This window comes from Leuresthes tenuis, unplaced genomic scaffold, assembly GCF_036924035.1.
Source record: "Leuresthes tenuis unplaced genomic scaffold, fLeuTen1.0.hap1 SCAF_12, whole genome shotgun sequence".
Classification (NCBI taxonomy): Eukaryota; Metazoa; Chordata; class Actinopteri; order Atheriniformes; family Atherinopsidae; genus Leuresthes; species Leuresthes tenuis.
The window spans coordinates 19332174-19347856 of NW_027325366.1; the positions used below are offsets into that span (position 1 = coordinate 19332174).

The following is a 15683-nucleotide window of genomic DNA, read 5'->3' on the forward strand; positions in this document are numbered from 1 at the left end:
TTTTCTCCCACATACTTCCATCATGCATCTCTTCTTACTTACTCTTCCCTGTGCCACCGCTCACCCTTCTTCCTCATTCCCTTAGTTGGTAACCATCTCCCTTTATGTAATCTCTTCCTTCAGTTTTGGCAACAAGTCTGGTTTCTCCCACTGATGCATTCCAGCACAAAAAAGCCTCATGTAACTGTTAATGCAGAGTGATTGAGAAACACATTTTTGGCTTCTGAACCCTGGTCTCCGTGCTGCCTGGGGAGGTTGCTTATGTGGAAGTCATAGGTCTTCCATGTCAAACACAGGTTGAATTTTTTTTCTGGGGTTTGCTTGTAATGTTGCCCATCAAGCAGACACAAATACAAAAGTGGGGGAGTCTGTGGAGGTTTAGCTAAGCCTTTTTAGTAAGCTAATGAGCTTAGTGTGAGATACCGATCAGCAATCAGAGGAACCCAGCCCACATGGAGGCATGCCTGCCTATCAAAAGGACAGAGGGACCAATGTGATTACCTCCCTCCCTCTTCTTTCCCACAGAATCGCTTCTTTTGAACTCTGTGACTGTGGATCAAAAAGAAGAGGGCAGAGGGCTGCGCACTGATTACAGGGTTGATGGTTTGATGCCTAGCTCCTCATGTTCATGGGTTAAAAGTGTCCATGCACAACACGCGGACATCCATTCAGATCCATTCATGCTCAATACTTAATGAAAGCACAATCATAAAGCACTGCTTTTATTCAAACTTCAAGCCAGGGAGCTTTCCATCTTCAGCCCTGAGTGCATCTTCCACTCTAACATGGCTCTTACCCCTTGAGCCCTGACTTGGGGATCAGTAAGTACATTGAAACCTGGATCAGAATCTTCAGTCTTCAAGGTTATTGTCATGCGTTTTACATTATTGTACTGATGAATGGCATTGAGAGAATGGCATTCAGGCACATTTACATTAACTAGACTTGAGCACAAACTCTAGGTGGTGTCATCAGTAGCTGGTGGTATAGGCAATGTTACATGTGGCTGTGATTTTATTACTAATAATGGTAACCTAATTAAGGTATGAGTTTGCAGGAAACACAAGACAAACACCGTGATGTGTGAAGATCCCAGCACTGTGGTCCTCTACAGGAATTCAGAATAGCCTGTTATCATAAAAAGAGGGAGCCTCAGACATCTATTGGAGGAGACAGTTAAAGTGATGCAACAATGAAACTCTCTGGCAGAAGAAAATCAAACAACTCCTTAGCTGGTTCTTTATAGAAACAACTTAGAACTGGCTTGAACACCAGCCCTCAATCAGAAAAAGAACCACTTTGTTCAAAGATTTGTATTCGCAGTTTAGTAAATGTGTGGTAAATCTACAAATCACATACCAGTTGGCTGAATACGGAGTTGGGTCTTGTCGCTCTGTTTTCGGGTCATGGCGAACCAGCTTCCATCTGTGTCCTGAATCCACTCAGCTGCCTGGCAGTAGAGCAATCCCTGGTCCACTGGCTGCAGCATGTGAATGGTTAGCCTGTATGCTGTAGCACTTGTTTTGTCCAGCCTGAGGTCCCCTGCCGCCATCCTCTGCCGATAAGGTCCCCCAGAGCGCAAAACGAAGTCCCTTGACAAGGTGACCAGCTCCTGAGGTGGGGCAACTGCGTCCTCTGGAGACCTCAGGTACCAACCGACAGACAAGTGAGTGTGATGCACCGTGGTCCGGGACACCTCGCACGTAAGCTGTAATGTGTCGCCCTCCACTTTGGACAGAGTCTGGGCCGGAGCTGTCACTGTCAACGAGTCAGCGATGACTGAAAGAGAAAACAAACAAAAAAAAAAAAAGTCAGGTACTTGTTGCCTAATCAATCCCATTTATAAAGCCTATATTTCTCCATATAAAAAGCTTCCAATCTCATGTTATTAAATATCGAGTGCTACCCATTGCATTTTTATTTATGCAACCATTACGGATGTGAGAAAAAGCAGTCATGCTGCTGTAAGTGGTTAGTAATCTGATTTACTCGCTGAAGAAGGTGTGAGAAAAAGGCGTTCATTTACTCAGGCTTTTTGTTCTGAGGTGGCTACCTTCCATTTCCTCCATATATGACTTTCACGTGTCCCCATGTGTCAATGGAATTTTCTCTATCTCTCACAGCCAGATGCCCCCAGAGACGCCTCTGGTGCAGCTTTCCCACTGATTATATCCCATATTGATTGCTATAGTAAACATAACACAAGATCCAATCTCGAAACATCTCCACCACTTTTGATCACACGTACAAACAGTAAGCTAAAATTACTGAAATAGACTCAGTTCAGTCCCATCTGCATTGTGGGAAAAAAAAAAAGAAAAGAACACAAGCCAGATGGTTGAGAACACAAGAGATGAGAGAGTGGGGACAGTCAGGTGCAAGGAAGGAAAAGAGACATCAAGATGTGATCATTTCAGGAGGCAGGCTGGAAACGCTAAGCACAGCGACAAAAATAAACATGTGCAGCTTTTTAAAGGAACCTGTTTAACTGAAGGAGTATTTTTGGATGCGAACCAGGGCATTACTGTGCCGTATATAAGTGTGTGTGCAGAGAAGACAGAAAGAGAGACAATACAGGATTTAAGCTCAATGCAATATTGACAAATATAAGGGAGACAGGTTATAAGGTGAAGATGTCTGAGGGAACTAAGCTAACAAGCATCTAAAGAACCACCTCTTTAAATAAATGTGGGTTGTTTTTTTTTTTGGACTTACTACAGATTTTTTATTTAATCATATATATATATGAAATAAAAAATCTGTAGTAAGTCCAAAAAAAACCCCCACATTTATTTAAAGAGGTGGTATGTATATATATATATATATATATATATATATATATATATATGAAATAAAAAATCTGTAGTAAGTCCAAATATATATATATATTCCATTGCCTTGTGTTTTTTCAAGATGTTTGGCAATTGAGACTCCTAAATGATTGTCATTGTGAAGAATACCATTCCCTAGTTCACATGTTTGGACTAACCGAATGCAAGGAAAAGCTTAAATCCTGCCTAATTTCAAAATTATGTAAGTGCATATTACATGCACCGACACACTCAAGCCTGTCTACGGGTGTTTGCTCATGTGTGTCTGTGTAAAGACACGAGTAATGTTTAAAGATAGAGAGAACCAGAGAAAGAGACCCGACCTATGGAACAAATGGAAGAACAAAGACAGGGAAATCAGGGATAAATAAATAGCATGCGGAGAAAAGGCTTGACATCTGCTTACTGTCTAACAAGACACTGTCAAGACAAAAAAAAAAAAAAAAAAAGAAAAAGAAAATGAAGGTCAGATTCAGGCGCACTCTGATAAGATGCTGCAGTCTGGAGCCGAATAAACTGAGCTCAGACACAGCTAAACATTTCCCTGCTATAGTTTTCAGCATTCTTCAAAAAACTGTCAAGGTCTAACTGAATATTATCTCTGAAGCTCACCGAGTCTTTGAAAAACTGTCTAGCAACAGGGAATGCAAATAAAAGTCAAGGGCAGCAAAAAAAAAAAAAAAAAAAACTAAAAAACACTTGTGGTGCTTTTATTCGTAACGTTGCAAGAGAAAATGACTGATATGGGAATCTTACTGGGTTTGAATATCTGTTATTGGAAAAGCTTTTTATTCTCAAGAGATACACGTTGAGCAGTCGATGGTAATGGTTGGGACTGCTGGGTGACAATTGTTCAATCCACTCATTCACCAACTGCAAATGGTTTCACAGTAATATCTGGTCTTAGGTGACTGTTCAAAAACTCCAGCTGTCCAAATGAATAATTAAACCAAAAATAGCCCCCTGCTTGTGTCAGAGCTGGCACAGAGCTACATTCCAGCCCCATGGTTCTGCTTTTCTGAGGTGCTCTCTGTTCCACTGGTGGTTTTCGCTGATGGTTTTTCTTTCAGCTTGTCCTTCAACGCCCAAGACTCTGCTGAATTATCTTGCCTCAAAGTCTCTGTATCTTACCTCCACTAACAAGCATATTGGTCCCCAAACAGATTGACTCCATTGACTGACTACCTTTTAGTTTTTTTATTCTAGGATCACCTCTTTTCAATAGCCTTTATTTCAAGATGCTTTAGATATTCCAAGGTACGGTCAACTCCAGTAACAATGTGTGTTTGGTGGAGCCTGACACAGGACTAATCTGGTTTGAGGGTAGGCATTACAATATATTTTGGGATGTTCTGTGACATTTCCTTCAGGATTTGATTATGCTGTCAGTGGTAACGTCCACCTGCCAGGACTTTTTCAGCAACCACCAAGGTTATGAGCTGTCGGGGCTTCTTGTTTAAAGCAAAGGGGAAAGATTTGCCGCAGCTGTGCAATTTGGCAGGACTTAGAAGCTCATTATACACTTCTTGAATGTAGAGCCTTATCCAGTGGACTGAGCTTTCCAGAGCTTAGTCGAGGTGACTTTTCTCTTCAAAACATTATCCCATCTAGGCTCAGTGCCTCTGCTTTCCAACTGCTCTGTTTTCTTTAACATCCTCCAAATGAGCACACACCTCTTTACACAAGCATCAGTGTCTTGTCTTGCTTCTGTGAGTATAAGAGATCTATAAGAGAACAACAATCCCAACCCTGCATTGTACCTCATAGCCATGCCCACCCTTCAGGCTTATCCAGCTTTGGTTCTGCCAAACACTAGCACAAAAAAAAAAAACCCTGCAGACGAAGTTGCTCACCCACACTTCCAAGACCTAAACTGTTGCTTTTTTTATAGTCTAAAATTCAGTGCTTTCAGCTTTATTGAGAATTTACGATCTGCCATTTTGTTAAGCACAGTAAGCCTCTCCATACTGAATAAAGTTATCACTCACTGACAAAAAATATTGCATATTTCCAAGTCCTTTGCAGAACATTCTCTACATCTCTGCTGCACCACTCAAAGTTCTCCCTGAAAAACACATTTTCAATTCACCAACATAACTCAAGACCGGTTCTGGTCTTTGTGAACCCATTTTGTAACCAACTTCTCCCTCTCCAGTCAACAATGAGTGAATGGCAGCCTGGAATAGACTTACTGTTACCACAACAACACACCTACGCTACAACCTGCTTTTGCCATAGCAACCCTCCCACATGATGCTTAAGGCCTTTGGGAACAGTCAGGAGTTACTATAACAACCACACCCACCAACACCAACCCAACTCTGAAACTGAGTCACGTCCCCTCTGTAGATACACTTTTTTATATGGGAAAAAACAGTCTGCTCTCTCCCTCTGCCCATTTGTTATGAAGATATTTAACTCTTTGACTTCATTACAAGCCTGCTGATCCAATCAGATCTCTATACACAAATAAAATAGACAACAATAGCTAATCCTACCCTTTCCAATGATCAGGCTGAGGTTGTAAACACACAGAGATCCTCCAATAGCCCTACTGACCCCAATCTGGGGGGGATTAAGAGCAGCATGATATGGCATTCTCAGGCACAAACAGTCATGCTTGTCACTTATGAAGACACTGTACCAACTTGCTTTACCTGTAGTGTGCTGAATTACAACCACTGGATCAACACCCACAGCCAAATTATAGTATAGATTGCTTTTTTTCCCCCTCTTTCGTTTTTCAGTCAACAAATCCCAAGAAAAGAGCCAAAGCCTGCACTCACTTAGGTCAATAACTTAGTTTGTTACATTATATTTTCTCCATTTCTCGTAAAAGGCCTTAATTGCGGCCCAGAAATGTATCTGGGAGATGTATTAATGCATCAGTGAGTCAATATTTTGCATTAAATAGCAAGTTTCTTCACTATGGAGAAATTAAAAACTGTAGATTCCTACAGACAATTACCACGTTAACTACTGACAACACATCTACACTCAGTATCTATTTTCTTGCAAAAAAAAAAAAAAGTATAGATTTAACCATCGTCAGCGATCAAACAGAAGTTTAAATGTTTCTGGTTGGTTCTTGAACAGCTATGGCTTTTATAAAATAAAGAAGGGGTAACTTAAGAAGAAAAGATTACACAACTTCAAATTTATACATATATACTGCAAGCTGCTGTCTCTTATTTTTGCTCGGATACCATAGAGCGATAAAATGTCTAAATGTCTGTTTTGAAACGGGTCCAAAATTTGCATCAATCTCCAAAAAGCTACAAAAGCAATACTGGTTCTTAGAGTCCCATTTATGGAGAAACTGTAGGACATCATTTAGAAACGACTCGGGGAGTAAAACTGTCCATTTGTTACCGGCTTCTAAAGTCTAACAACTTTCTTCAGCATGTCTGAGTGAAAACTGAGTGACGTACGCAGTAAACCACGGAGGAAGTTGTAAAGTTGTGGAAAACAGACTGACGCTCTGACAGTTTTGGTCATCTCATGAGATTTGTTTAACATGACGTGCCAGATGGTTTGTCACACGGTACCATCTGGGAAATTGTAGCTCAAATTTATTTGGAAATGAGAAGGCACTTTTAAATTAAATAATATTTTTTAAAAAAACATTAATATTTGGAAAATGATTGGATGAACCATCTGTCACCGTCTATCACAGACCAGCTTCGGCCAATTAGAGTAGGCCAAAGAAAACATAGAATCCTCAAACTTACAATCTTCAAAGAAACAGGGAAAGAGCAAAACACCTCAACAGGGGAAGGCCTTTAGTCTGGTGTGCTGCTGTTCCTTCAATAAGGAAATACTCTTCAGTTGATGCAACGGCAGCATCTAAGCCAACCTATTTTGGACCTTGCTTTGTTGACCATCGTCACAGCTAAAACCCATCATTAGCTACCGGTATGTGACACTCACTTGCATATGAAACAACTACCCCTTCTGACAAATGGCTTCAAGCCTGATGGATTCTCTTGTTCTCTCGTCATCATGATCCTATGAATCTCTGAATGTCCTCAGCCCTTTCTTTTTATTACTCGACTTCGAATATCCAAAAAAAATGTGGATTCATTATTGTAATGCTTTTAAATATAGCATGAGCGTGAGAGTCTTTCTGTTGAGAGACTATTATACCTACAGTGTGATTCACACAAACAAACACAGCGAGCAGGCAATAAATTTATCATTAATATCTTCGAAAGCCAAAACAAATGTGATGATATCCCTCGCTATAAATAACCCTGGCAAAAATTGAATGCAGAAGCTGATAACGAGGGTTGCTCTGTTGGTGGTGTTTTTCCTCTCTTAAATATCTTTAAAACATTCAGCATTATATTTAGTGCCCATGTTGAGCGTAGCTCAGCCCCATACCATACAATGAACGATTCCAATTCATGTGGTTGGCGATATTTATGAAGATTTTGGATGGCTTTCCTTATTTTGTATAACACTGTCAGAGACTGGAATCTTAATACTGGAAACAGAATTATTTTTCTTCGGTGAATTAGATACTGTTTCACTTTTTTTTTTTTAAGATGGAGGTTCTCATGCATGCATGTGATGAAAAGCACCCCAGTTTCTCTGCTTTTTCTTTGACTGAAACAGATGCCATCAATCCTCTGCAAATCTTTTAAACAACTCTCATCCTGCTCTACCTCATCTGCAATTTTTCGCTTTCATCTCCCTCTCCTCCTGATCTTCCCCTGCTTCATCAGCCCTCTGAAGTGAGTGACAGTTGCCATCCCTCAAGCTGGCCTTTTAAGTCCAAGCACATAGGGATAGAAGTACGAGGGACACAAGGACACAACGACGGAGAAGAGGGGATTTTGCAAAGATGACATGAGGAGAAAAAGATGATCATTTATGAGGGTCTGATCTGTAGACCGTGCTTGCGTGCAGCTTTTTAGCATCTCTCCGCAGTGTGAAGTTCCACAAGCAGAAAACAAAAAAAGAGCCATCAGGAAATCAGACAGCAGTGTTTTTATGTGGGGAATCTTTCATTTATTTTAATGTTTGTGAGACTGTGTTTTTTTTTTTTTTAGCATAGGGTGACTATTCATCTCTGTCATCTTTTCATGAGTGAGGATGATTAGTGGAGGAACTGCAGAGAGTCACACTTCCCCTTCATGTTGCCACCGCTACAAATGTTCAGCATCAGCCAAATTGGGTGATAAGACCTGGCTGTCTGCTATCAATACAAACTGTGGCAAAAGTATCAATTGGCAAAAGCCACCCGTAGTCTTTGACTGTACTCCAGTGCTGTCATGAGTAGTTGTCCCACAACCATTGCCTTGGGAACAGGTTACAGTCACAAAGATCATGGTGTGTCGCAGCATTCGGATTCCCAACAGATTTGGTTTAGATTAAACAACTAACATAGCACACAAACCATGGACAAGAATGTCCACATACTTTTGCCCCCCCGCTGTATGCGTCGCTCAGAGTACAACTGACAAGCAGTGCAGCTGTTAAGCCACAGCTGAAGTGGTTTCCGCTTTTCAGTGGGTAATGCTCTTGAGGGTCTGTTTTCGGTGTGCGTGTGTGTTGCTGCAAAGCAAATGGGCATTTGGCAAAGCCAGCAGGGTAATTATTGTTAATTACTCTGTGAAACTAAGAGCACTGCTGAGGGGAAAACAGAGCAAGTGGGCGATCCTCAGCCTCACTTCATGCGAGTTCTGCCTCGTCTCCGAGCAGACGTCATTTACTGACCTGGGATGCTTGGAACATATGCAGGCGCTCTGGGTCAGGAAGTAAGACAAAGAGAGATCAGTGCAGCAACTGTGCCTACACCTGTCTTTCGCAATCTTATTATCCAACATCATACTCATTCATGCCCTCCACTCCTTTGTTCTCACTGTAAGAGCTGTTGATGAGTCAGAATGAGGGGTGAAGTGGTTCAACTGGGAAATAAGGGCAGTTGGTAATGTAAGAAGAAGAGGAAAGATACTGAAGATGAAGTCAAAAAGAAAGGATTAAACAAACATGAAAAAGGGCCATTGCCATTTTATACATCTTTCTTTATACAGCCCACAATCCTCATACACATAAACTGTTTATGTTGACTATTTCAGATAGATTATTACTCCGTTTGTAGACCTCTATATATAGAGAGATATTGTAGTTGTCACTGAATTCATGCACACACTAGCAAAACTCTGTCAAACAAGACATAGAGCCAACACCTTCTCAGGAGACAAGGAAATCAAGCAGGTTCAAAACGACTGAGAGCGACTGACGAACTCAGCACTGCACACCAGTCCCAAGAGCCCCCACTTATAACAAGGACGGGATATGGAGTGAGACAAGAAAAAGACAAAAGGGCAACGTGAGGATAATGACTTGGAGCCACAAAGATAAGACATGAGATGGCCCTCTTTAATAGAGAACAAAAGCCTGAGAGGGAAAGAAAAAGAGGACAAGTTGAAGGCTGCCATTTGGAATCTTTGTCCACAGGAGGGGGTCCATTCATAATATAGGATACACTATGATCAGATAAACCCTGCACATAATTTAATTGAAGATGCAGAGCAAATCTTCAATAACTGCTTCAAGTTGCGTCTAATATGGGCATAAAAGATGCTAAGCTTTGTATTGAGCCAGAATAACAATTATGCAGAAGGACGAAGACAAACTCTTTCTCATTGCAAGCCAGCAACTGTCAACTTGCCTGCTAAAATGGCAACCGACGCTGGCAGGTTTTATCAGCTGCAGCCAAGCAGCAGCTAACAAGGCTTAAGGGCTGATCCAGAGCAGAAGTACCTTTAGGAGCAATGCAGCTGACCACTCAGTTCAGGCTTAGAATAAAAAAATGTTTTAAAAATCTATCCCCGTCTCAGTGTTGTACTTCTCAGTTTATCTCCACAAAGGCTTTTTTCCTTTTAGTCATGATTTTTCTATATTTGGTCGCTGTTCTAAATGAGTTCTTCTTTAGCAAGATTGGAAAGCTTATTGAAAGGCTTTGTTGTCTGCCATGTGACAGCTGTGACGGACAAGCTCATATGGTGAGCTCTCTCTGGCTCCTGGACTCATGCAAAGTTTTACACTCGAAGCTTTAGATTTTATTTTGTACGGTATAAAGACCCTTTTCATTCACTTTGCGTTCAGATACAAAAATAATGACGCACGTAAAAAATTAAAGGCTATTTGTGGAATTGCACTGCTCAACTCCTGGCTACCATGATAGTGGGTAGCTTACTTTTAGATGTTGTGAAGTTGACAGCAAGGAAACACTCCGAATGATTACATGCACATTTGAGTTAAACTATGGTTATAGCTCAATTTGACCATTTGATTGGAGCACCGTCCTCGTCCCAGTTTGCATGCACAAGAACTGAGTCCACTTTTCTAACCTAAAGGTGTCCAATCCTGTGGGATGTGTGAGAAAAAGTTAAGCAGAGTCTGCGGCTTTGAACTTTGTCATCGTACATGGAAGTAGAACCGAACTCACTGCACAAACTCTGCCTTCAAGTTTCTTGAATGGTGATTTTGGCAGATGATGGAGCATGGTTATACAATCTGGATTTTTCTTTTTTAGAGCCAAGCAACACTCTGGAAATGCTTTGAGGGACAGTGACACATAGTCTTAACTCGGTCTCAGTCTGACAAAAGAAACAGAAAAATTAAATGCGAGTGAGAAAATATAATCAACTTTAGTGATACTACTTTATAAAAAGTCATATGGTTTTTCGCCAAAATCTGCAGCAGGTCCTGGATCGAATCAGAATTGATATTCTGGAGACATGACTAAAAACACAGATTCCGACTAGTCTTTTCGACCCACAATTTTTTAATATTCTAACCAATTTTGTAGCTCAAAATACTCTAGACACTAAACTGGCATATGGGGACTAGAGAATGAGTCTTGAATCTTGCAAGATTTGGTAACAGCTAAATGAATTGCCTTATTATAACAATGCCTCTACTTATAAAAAACCTTTGCACATTGAGCTTTACTTTCACTGTGTTCACAACACTTTATGCCCCACTTTGGAGACCAGAAGGCTACAAAATTTCATAAAGCTGGCCTGTTGGTGAGTAGAGGATCTTTGGCTACAGAGTAACTGGAACAAGAACATAATACTGTGAACATCAATGATTACAAATGTATTTACTTTCTACCGGCCAGTGAAAAAAGACAGTGCACCCTTTCTAAAATGGGCCTAACTGGGCCCAAACTCCTACAAAGTGACTACAGATGCTACTTTACTGTTGCCAACTGCCTAATTTTGTTTGCTCCTATAATTAAGATGATGTCACAATTACCCCACAAACAGCTATACACTTAAAAAAAAAAATCCAGAATGTGAAATTCACCACAAAAACATGCAATACAATAACTTATATGGCCAATGATTCGTGCTTATATGATTATGAACTACATAATCATTTAGCCTATAAGCAAATCTGTTCTGCTGAGACACATGATTGCTTTTAATTGTTCTGCTGACTCACTTGAAAATATTTGCTTTCTTTTTGCTTACAAGATAAGGTCTTTGTCAGAGGCATGAATAATTTCAAACGGTTGAGTATGACCTTAAACAGTAGATGTTTCATTAACAAAACATTCACATGTGTAATAAAAGCACCAGGAACCCCACTTAGGCATCAAATCTTAGCTCATCGGCATGCTCAGAACTTCTTTGAATAATTAAGGCCTCATCTGGAAAATATGCCAGAGTTCTTATCAAATATTATTTTCTCTCTGAACATGAATGCAGCCATGTAGAGAGTTGTATTAGAAGGTTGAACTTTTTATTCTGGCCCTGCATTGCATGCTAATCATTGTCTCTTTTGCTCAACAGAATCAGCCAAAAGAGCTGAGTGTAACGTTTTTGGGTTTTTTTCCGAGCTGCTTTTGTGTAAAAATACAAATTACTGCAGATTACTTTTTTCGAATACTTTGATATTTGTTGATAATCGGATCACTTAGCAATGATTGAGAATAAACTTCAGCCATACAACCATTTAGTGTAAAATTTTGCTAATTTATTTTATTTTTTTAAAAGACACTGAAACAAATTAGTCAGGAATTAGCCTTTTAAATGAGGAACTATGAGTCCCACATGATCTCAACCGATCCAAGACCTCAATACTGTCCTATCCTACCACACCAAATACAATCTTCAAAAAACATGAAGAGAGATGAAACAGAGAGGGGGAGGCAGGTGATAGGGATTGGAGAGAGAGAGAGCTCACAGATGCCGTTATGAGATTTTCAGTGAGGAGCTGTGAGGTCTCCTGCCAACGGAACGTCACTCTCAGTGGGTGTGTGAGTGTGGGCGTCTGTCCTGTGCTAAAACACAAAGGTCACAAGGGCTGAGAGGGAAGGGGCCTCTTCATTTAATAAAAGGGATCTCTCAAGCATTTCTTTCCCTCTTCTTACGCTGTCATTCGTGTTCAGGCTCCCAGGCTCTGTCCCATTTTTCTCCTCACTTGAGCTTTCCTCCATCCGCGCACCACCGCAGCTCACCCATCACCTCCCTCTAGTTCACCACTCTATCTGGTGCGTTTCCCTTTCATTAGAGGAGTTGGCAGACAGCTCTTAATTATCACTTATTCTGTTTTTTATCACCTTCCTCTTCCAGCCCATCTTAGGCACAGAACACAACAAAGCACGTTTTCTTGGAATACTGATTTTCTCTTCTACCAGCTTGTGTCGTATACATCAGAGACACAATGACCCAGCTGGTTTTGTTTTACATTTTGCTGTCATAATATTAGTAAATTGAATACCATTTTCTCCATTTATCTTGGTGCCTGCAGAAGGGAGAGAGAAACAGAGCCTCTGTGGCTATTGGACATTATACTAAAATATGCAGTAACACATAGGTACATGGTACAAAATACACCCAAACAGACAAACAGTGAAGCCTGAAGGAATAATTGCTATCCAACACACACAGATGAATATAAATGACAGAGGTGTTCCCCTCGACTCGTCTATACGTTCCCACCAGAACTGCACGGGGGGGTCACAGAGTCCTTAGGGATGTGCAGCTTATTAGCATTCATTGGAGGAACATACAGTGGGTTGATCACAGCATCTCATTAGCCCTTAATTTCCAATCAATTTTCTGAATAACATAAGATGAGCTTTCACTGATGGCAGCAAAGATTTTCAAGGGGAAAATTACACTGATAAGCACTGATCAGTGACAACATTACAACCACTGACAAATAAAGTGAATAACATTGATCCCCTTGTTACAATACACTGCTCTACATGGAAACCTCAGGTCCTGGCATTCAAATGGATGTTCCTTTGACATGCACCAGCCACCCAGTTAACTCGGGTGCAGACCAATCACATAGCCCTTCATGGCAATGTCACTCCCCAATGGCAGCAGCCTCTCAAACCTCAATATCATTAAAGCACATTTAACAAACTGTGCACAGCTTAAGAAACACAACAAATATCCCAAGGTGTTGACACAGTCTTACTAAACTCTCCAGATCCCAGTCGGATCGTTTGATATACCAGAACAAGAACCACCACAAAAATCATAAAGGATGAGTTGCCAGACACCGCAGGTCCAGACGTCCAACTCGATGTCACAGTGGGTTAGAGTTATTCTATCTGCACAGAGTTAACATTCACAATACGAGCCAGAAGTCTTCAATGTAATAACATGTATACTTGTTGATGTACAGCATACATTTGCCACGGTTGGCCAGAAACAACGTGAGTCCTGAATTAGTACCTTTCCAGAAAATACAAAAAAAAAACATGTTAAAACCATTGAACTAAATTTAAATTGACAAAATAAAATTTAAAAAATCATCGTATTTCAGCCGTTGGCTTCCCAGATTACGAATGATTGACGCAGGTCATTGAAAACCCCATATAAGATGATCTCTACTCACAGCTGTGAATGGAGGAATATAAAAGGAAAAAAAAGCTGCTGGACGTAGCAAAAAAACAAACAAAAGAAAACTTCTAGCTAACAACATCCATACACCTCATTGACAATAAATATCACAGATTAAAACAGAGAGTGTTTCCTTCAGCCTGCTGGAGATGCATGTTGTGTTCAAGTAACACTATAGAATTAGACTAATTCTTTGCTGTTTAGCTCCCCCTAAATTGGTGGGATGTAACACCACTATCATCAAAACAAATCTCTGTGTGAGCCCTGCCCACGTAAAGCCAAACATGTATTCGTTGTCATGCTGAGGAGGCCACAAACACACCATCGAAGGCCACAAGAATGTCAAGTTACCATAAAGCAAAACTGTGTGGTGTGGAACTGGAAACTAAAGTCATGAACTGCGGGATCTCAGCCCCCGGGCGCTCTCAGGCTGTTTAAGGCCCAGGAATGCGGATAAAAAAAAAACAATGTACTGCGGTCAGAAGCACATGGTTTTAAGATTCACAAACTTCTCTAGTGTTGCTTTAGTACACTGTGGTTTGCCAGTCAGGTTGCGATGGGGACAGGTCACAGACACTTCTATTTTTTTTACCATTTCTGAGTTTCATTCTATTTTTTGCAGTCTCCCGTGACCAGACAACCAGAGGTAGCTTAGGTAGAGGAACAACCCCGGGCCCAAGTTGACTTTGCTCAACTCGTATCCTGGCTTTCTACCCTCTTTCACTGTCAATCTCGTTACTGGCGGTGACATTTTGTCCAGCTGCTCTGGACTCGGACTTAATCCATCCTCCATTCCAACACTGATGCGTTAATGTCTGTAATTATAAGTAATACACGCTTCAGCGAAGAAGCTGAAAAATGAGCTAGTGAAGCAAACCTTAAAGGAGCTACCTGCAGGTGCATCAAACTAAGTCTATGGTGAGAAAGGTTACAAATGTATATCAACCCTACAGAACATCATGGCGCTTTTCACTTTTTTTCATATCCTTCAGCGAACCGTAGATGTGTTTGAACTGTCCACTTGCTCACTATGTAATCCACCACATAATGAGTAGCCGGATCTCAGCTGAAACGTTCCAGTTACTGTTTAGTACATCACAAAGTCTCTGCCTTCTATCGAGATTTCCAAGTGAGCAAATAACACCCCTCAGTCTCTTTCTGCTGGTGATGCAGGACTTAAGAGATTATTAGTAACACATTTACCAGGAAAAAAAACCTTGATGTTATCTCAAGACGTTTCAGGATTGATCGGTTTTACTGCCTTTTAGCTATACTTAATTTCCAAACTCTTGTTTTTACCCCAGCCTGTAAAGCGCTACATTAAATGTCATTACAGGCCTAATTTGGTGTGATATCCAATGAAAATAGAAATACTATCTAAAAAAATGCAGTTTATTCACAGTATGTTTGGCCAGTTCATTTGAACACCCTTTATTTCCATGTGCCCAGGTTTTCACATTGTACAACACAGGCAGGAAGGGAACAGCATAACAAAAGAAGAAGGTGGGAGAGGAGAAGAAAAGAAAGATGGGCAGGAAGTGAAGGAGTGGGCTTTGTTATTGTAGCAGGAGAATGGTGACGTGGAGTTAAAAGGCTGAATTTTGTGATAAGAGGGATCCGTGGCGAGGAGACGCTTTCTAATATGAGTTGCTATTTACACAAAGGCAGAAGAGAAGGATTTAACACTCAATAAGAAGCACACCGACATTTACCAGTACACACGCTTATACACAACATGACACTGCCTCTCACTGAGACCCAGCAAGGAAAGGAGTCTGAGTGAATATGTTGGGAAGATGGAGAGTATGCAAGCGATTAAAAAGGCAAGGCGTGAGAGGAGGGCTAGTCAGAAGAGAGGTGGGAGTATGAAAGACAAATCTTCCTAAGAGCGTTTGAGAAAAGCTGTGTGCAAAGCTATCGTTGACAGAAATTCTTTAAAGCATCAAAGATTTACTTGTCATGTCTAAACACA

The 15683-nt window shown here is 40.8% G+C and overlaps 1 protein-coding gene across 1 annotated transcript in view; it reads right to left on the reverse strand.

The window, feature by feature from the left end:
• igsf3 (immunoglobulin superfamily, member 3) overlaps positions 1-15683 on the reverse strand; it is a 72547-nt gene that overhangs the window by 29208 nt on the left and 27656 nt on the right. The window contains exon 3 of the mRNA XM_072396944.1: positions 1360-1779. Coding sequence (XP_072253045.1) covers positions 1360-1779 — 420 coding nt within the window. The remainder of the gene's footprint in view (positions 1-1359; positions 1780-15683) is intronic.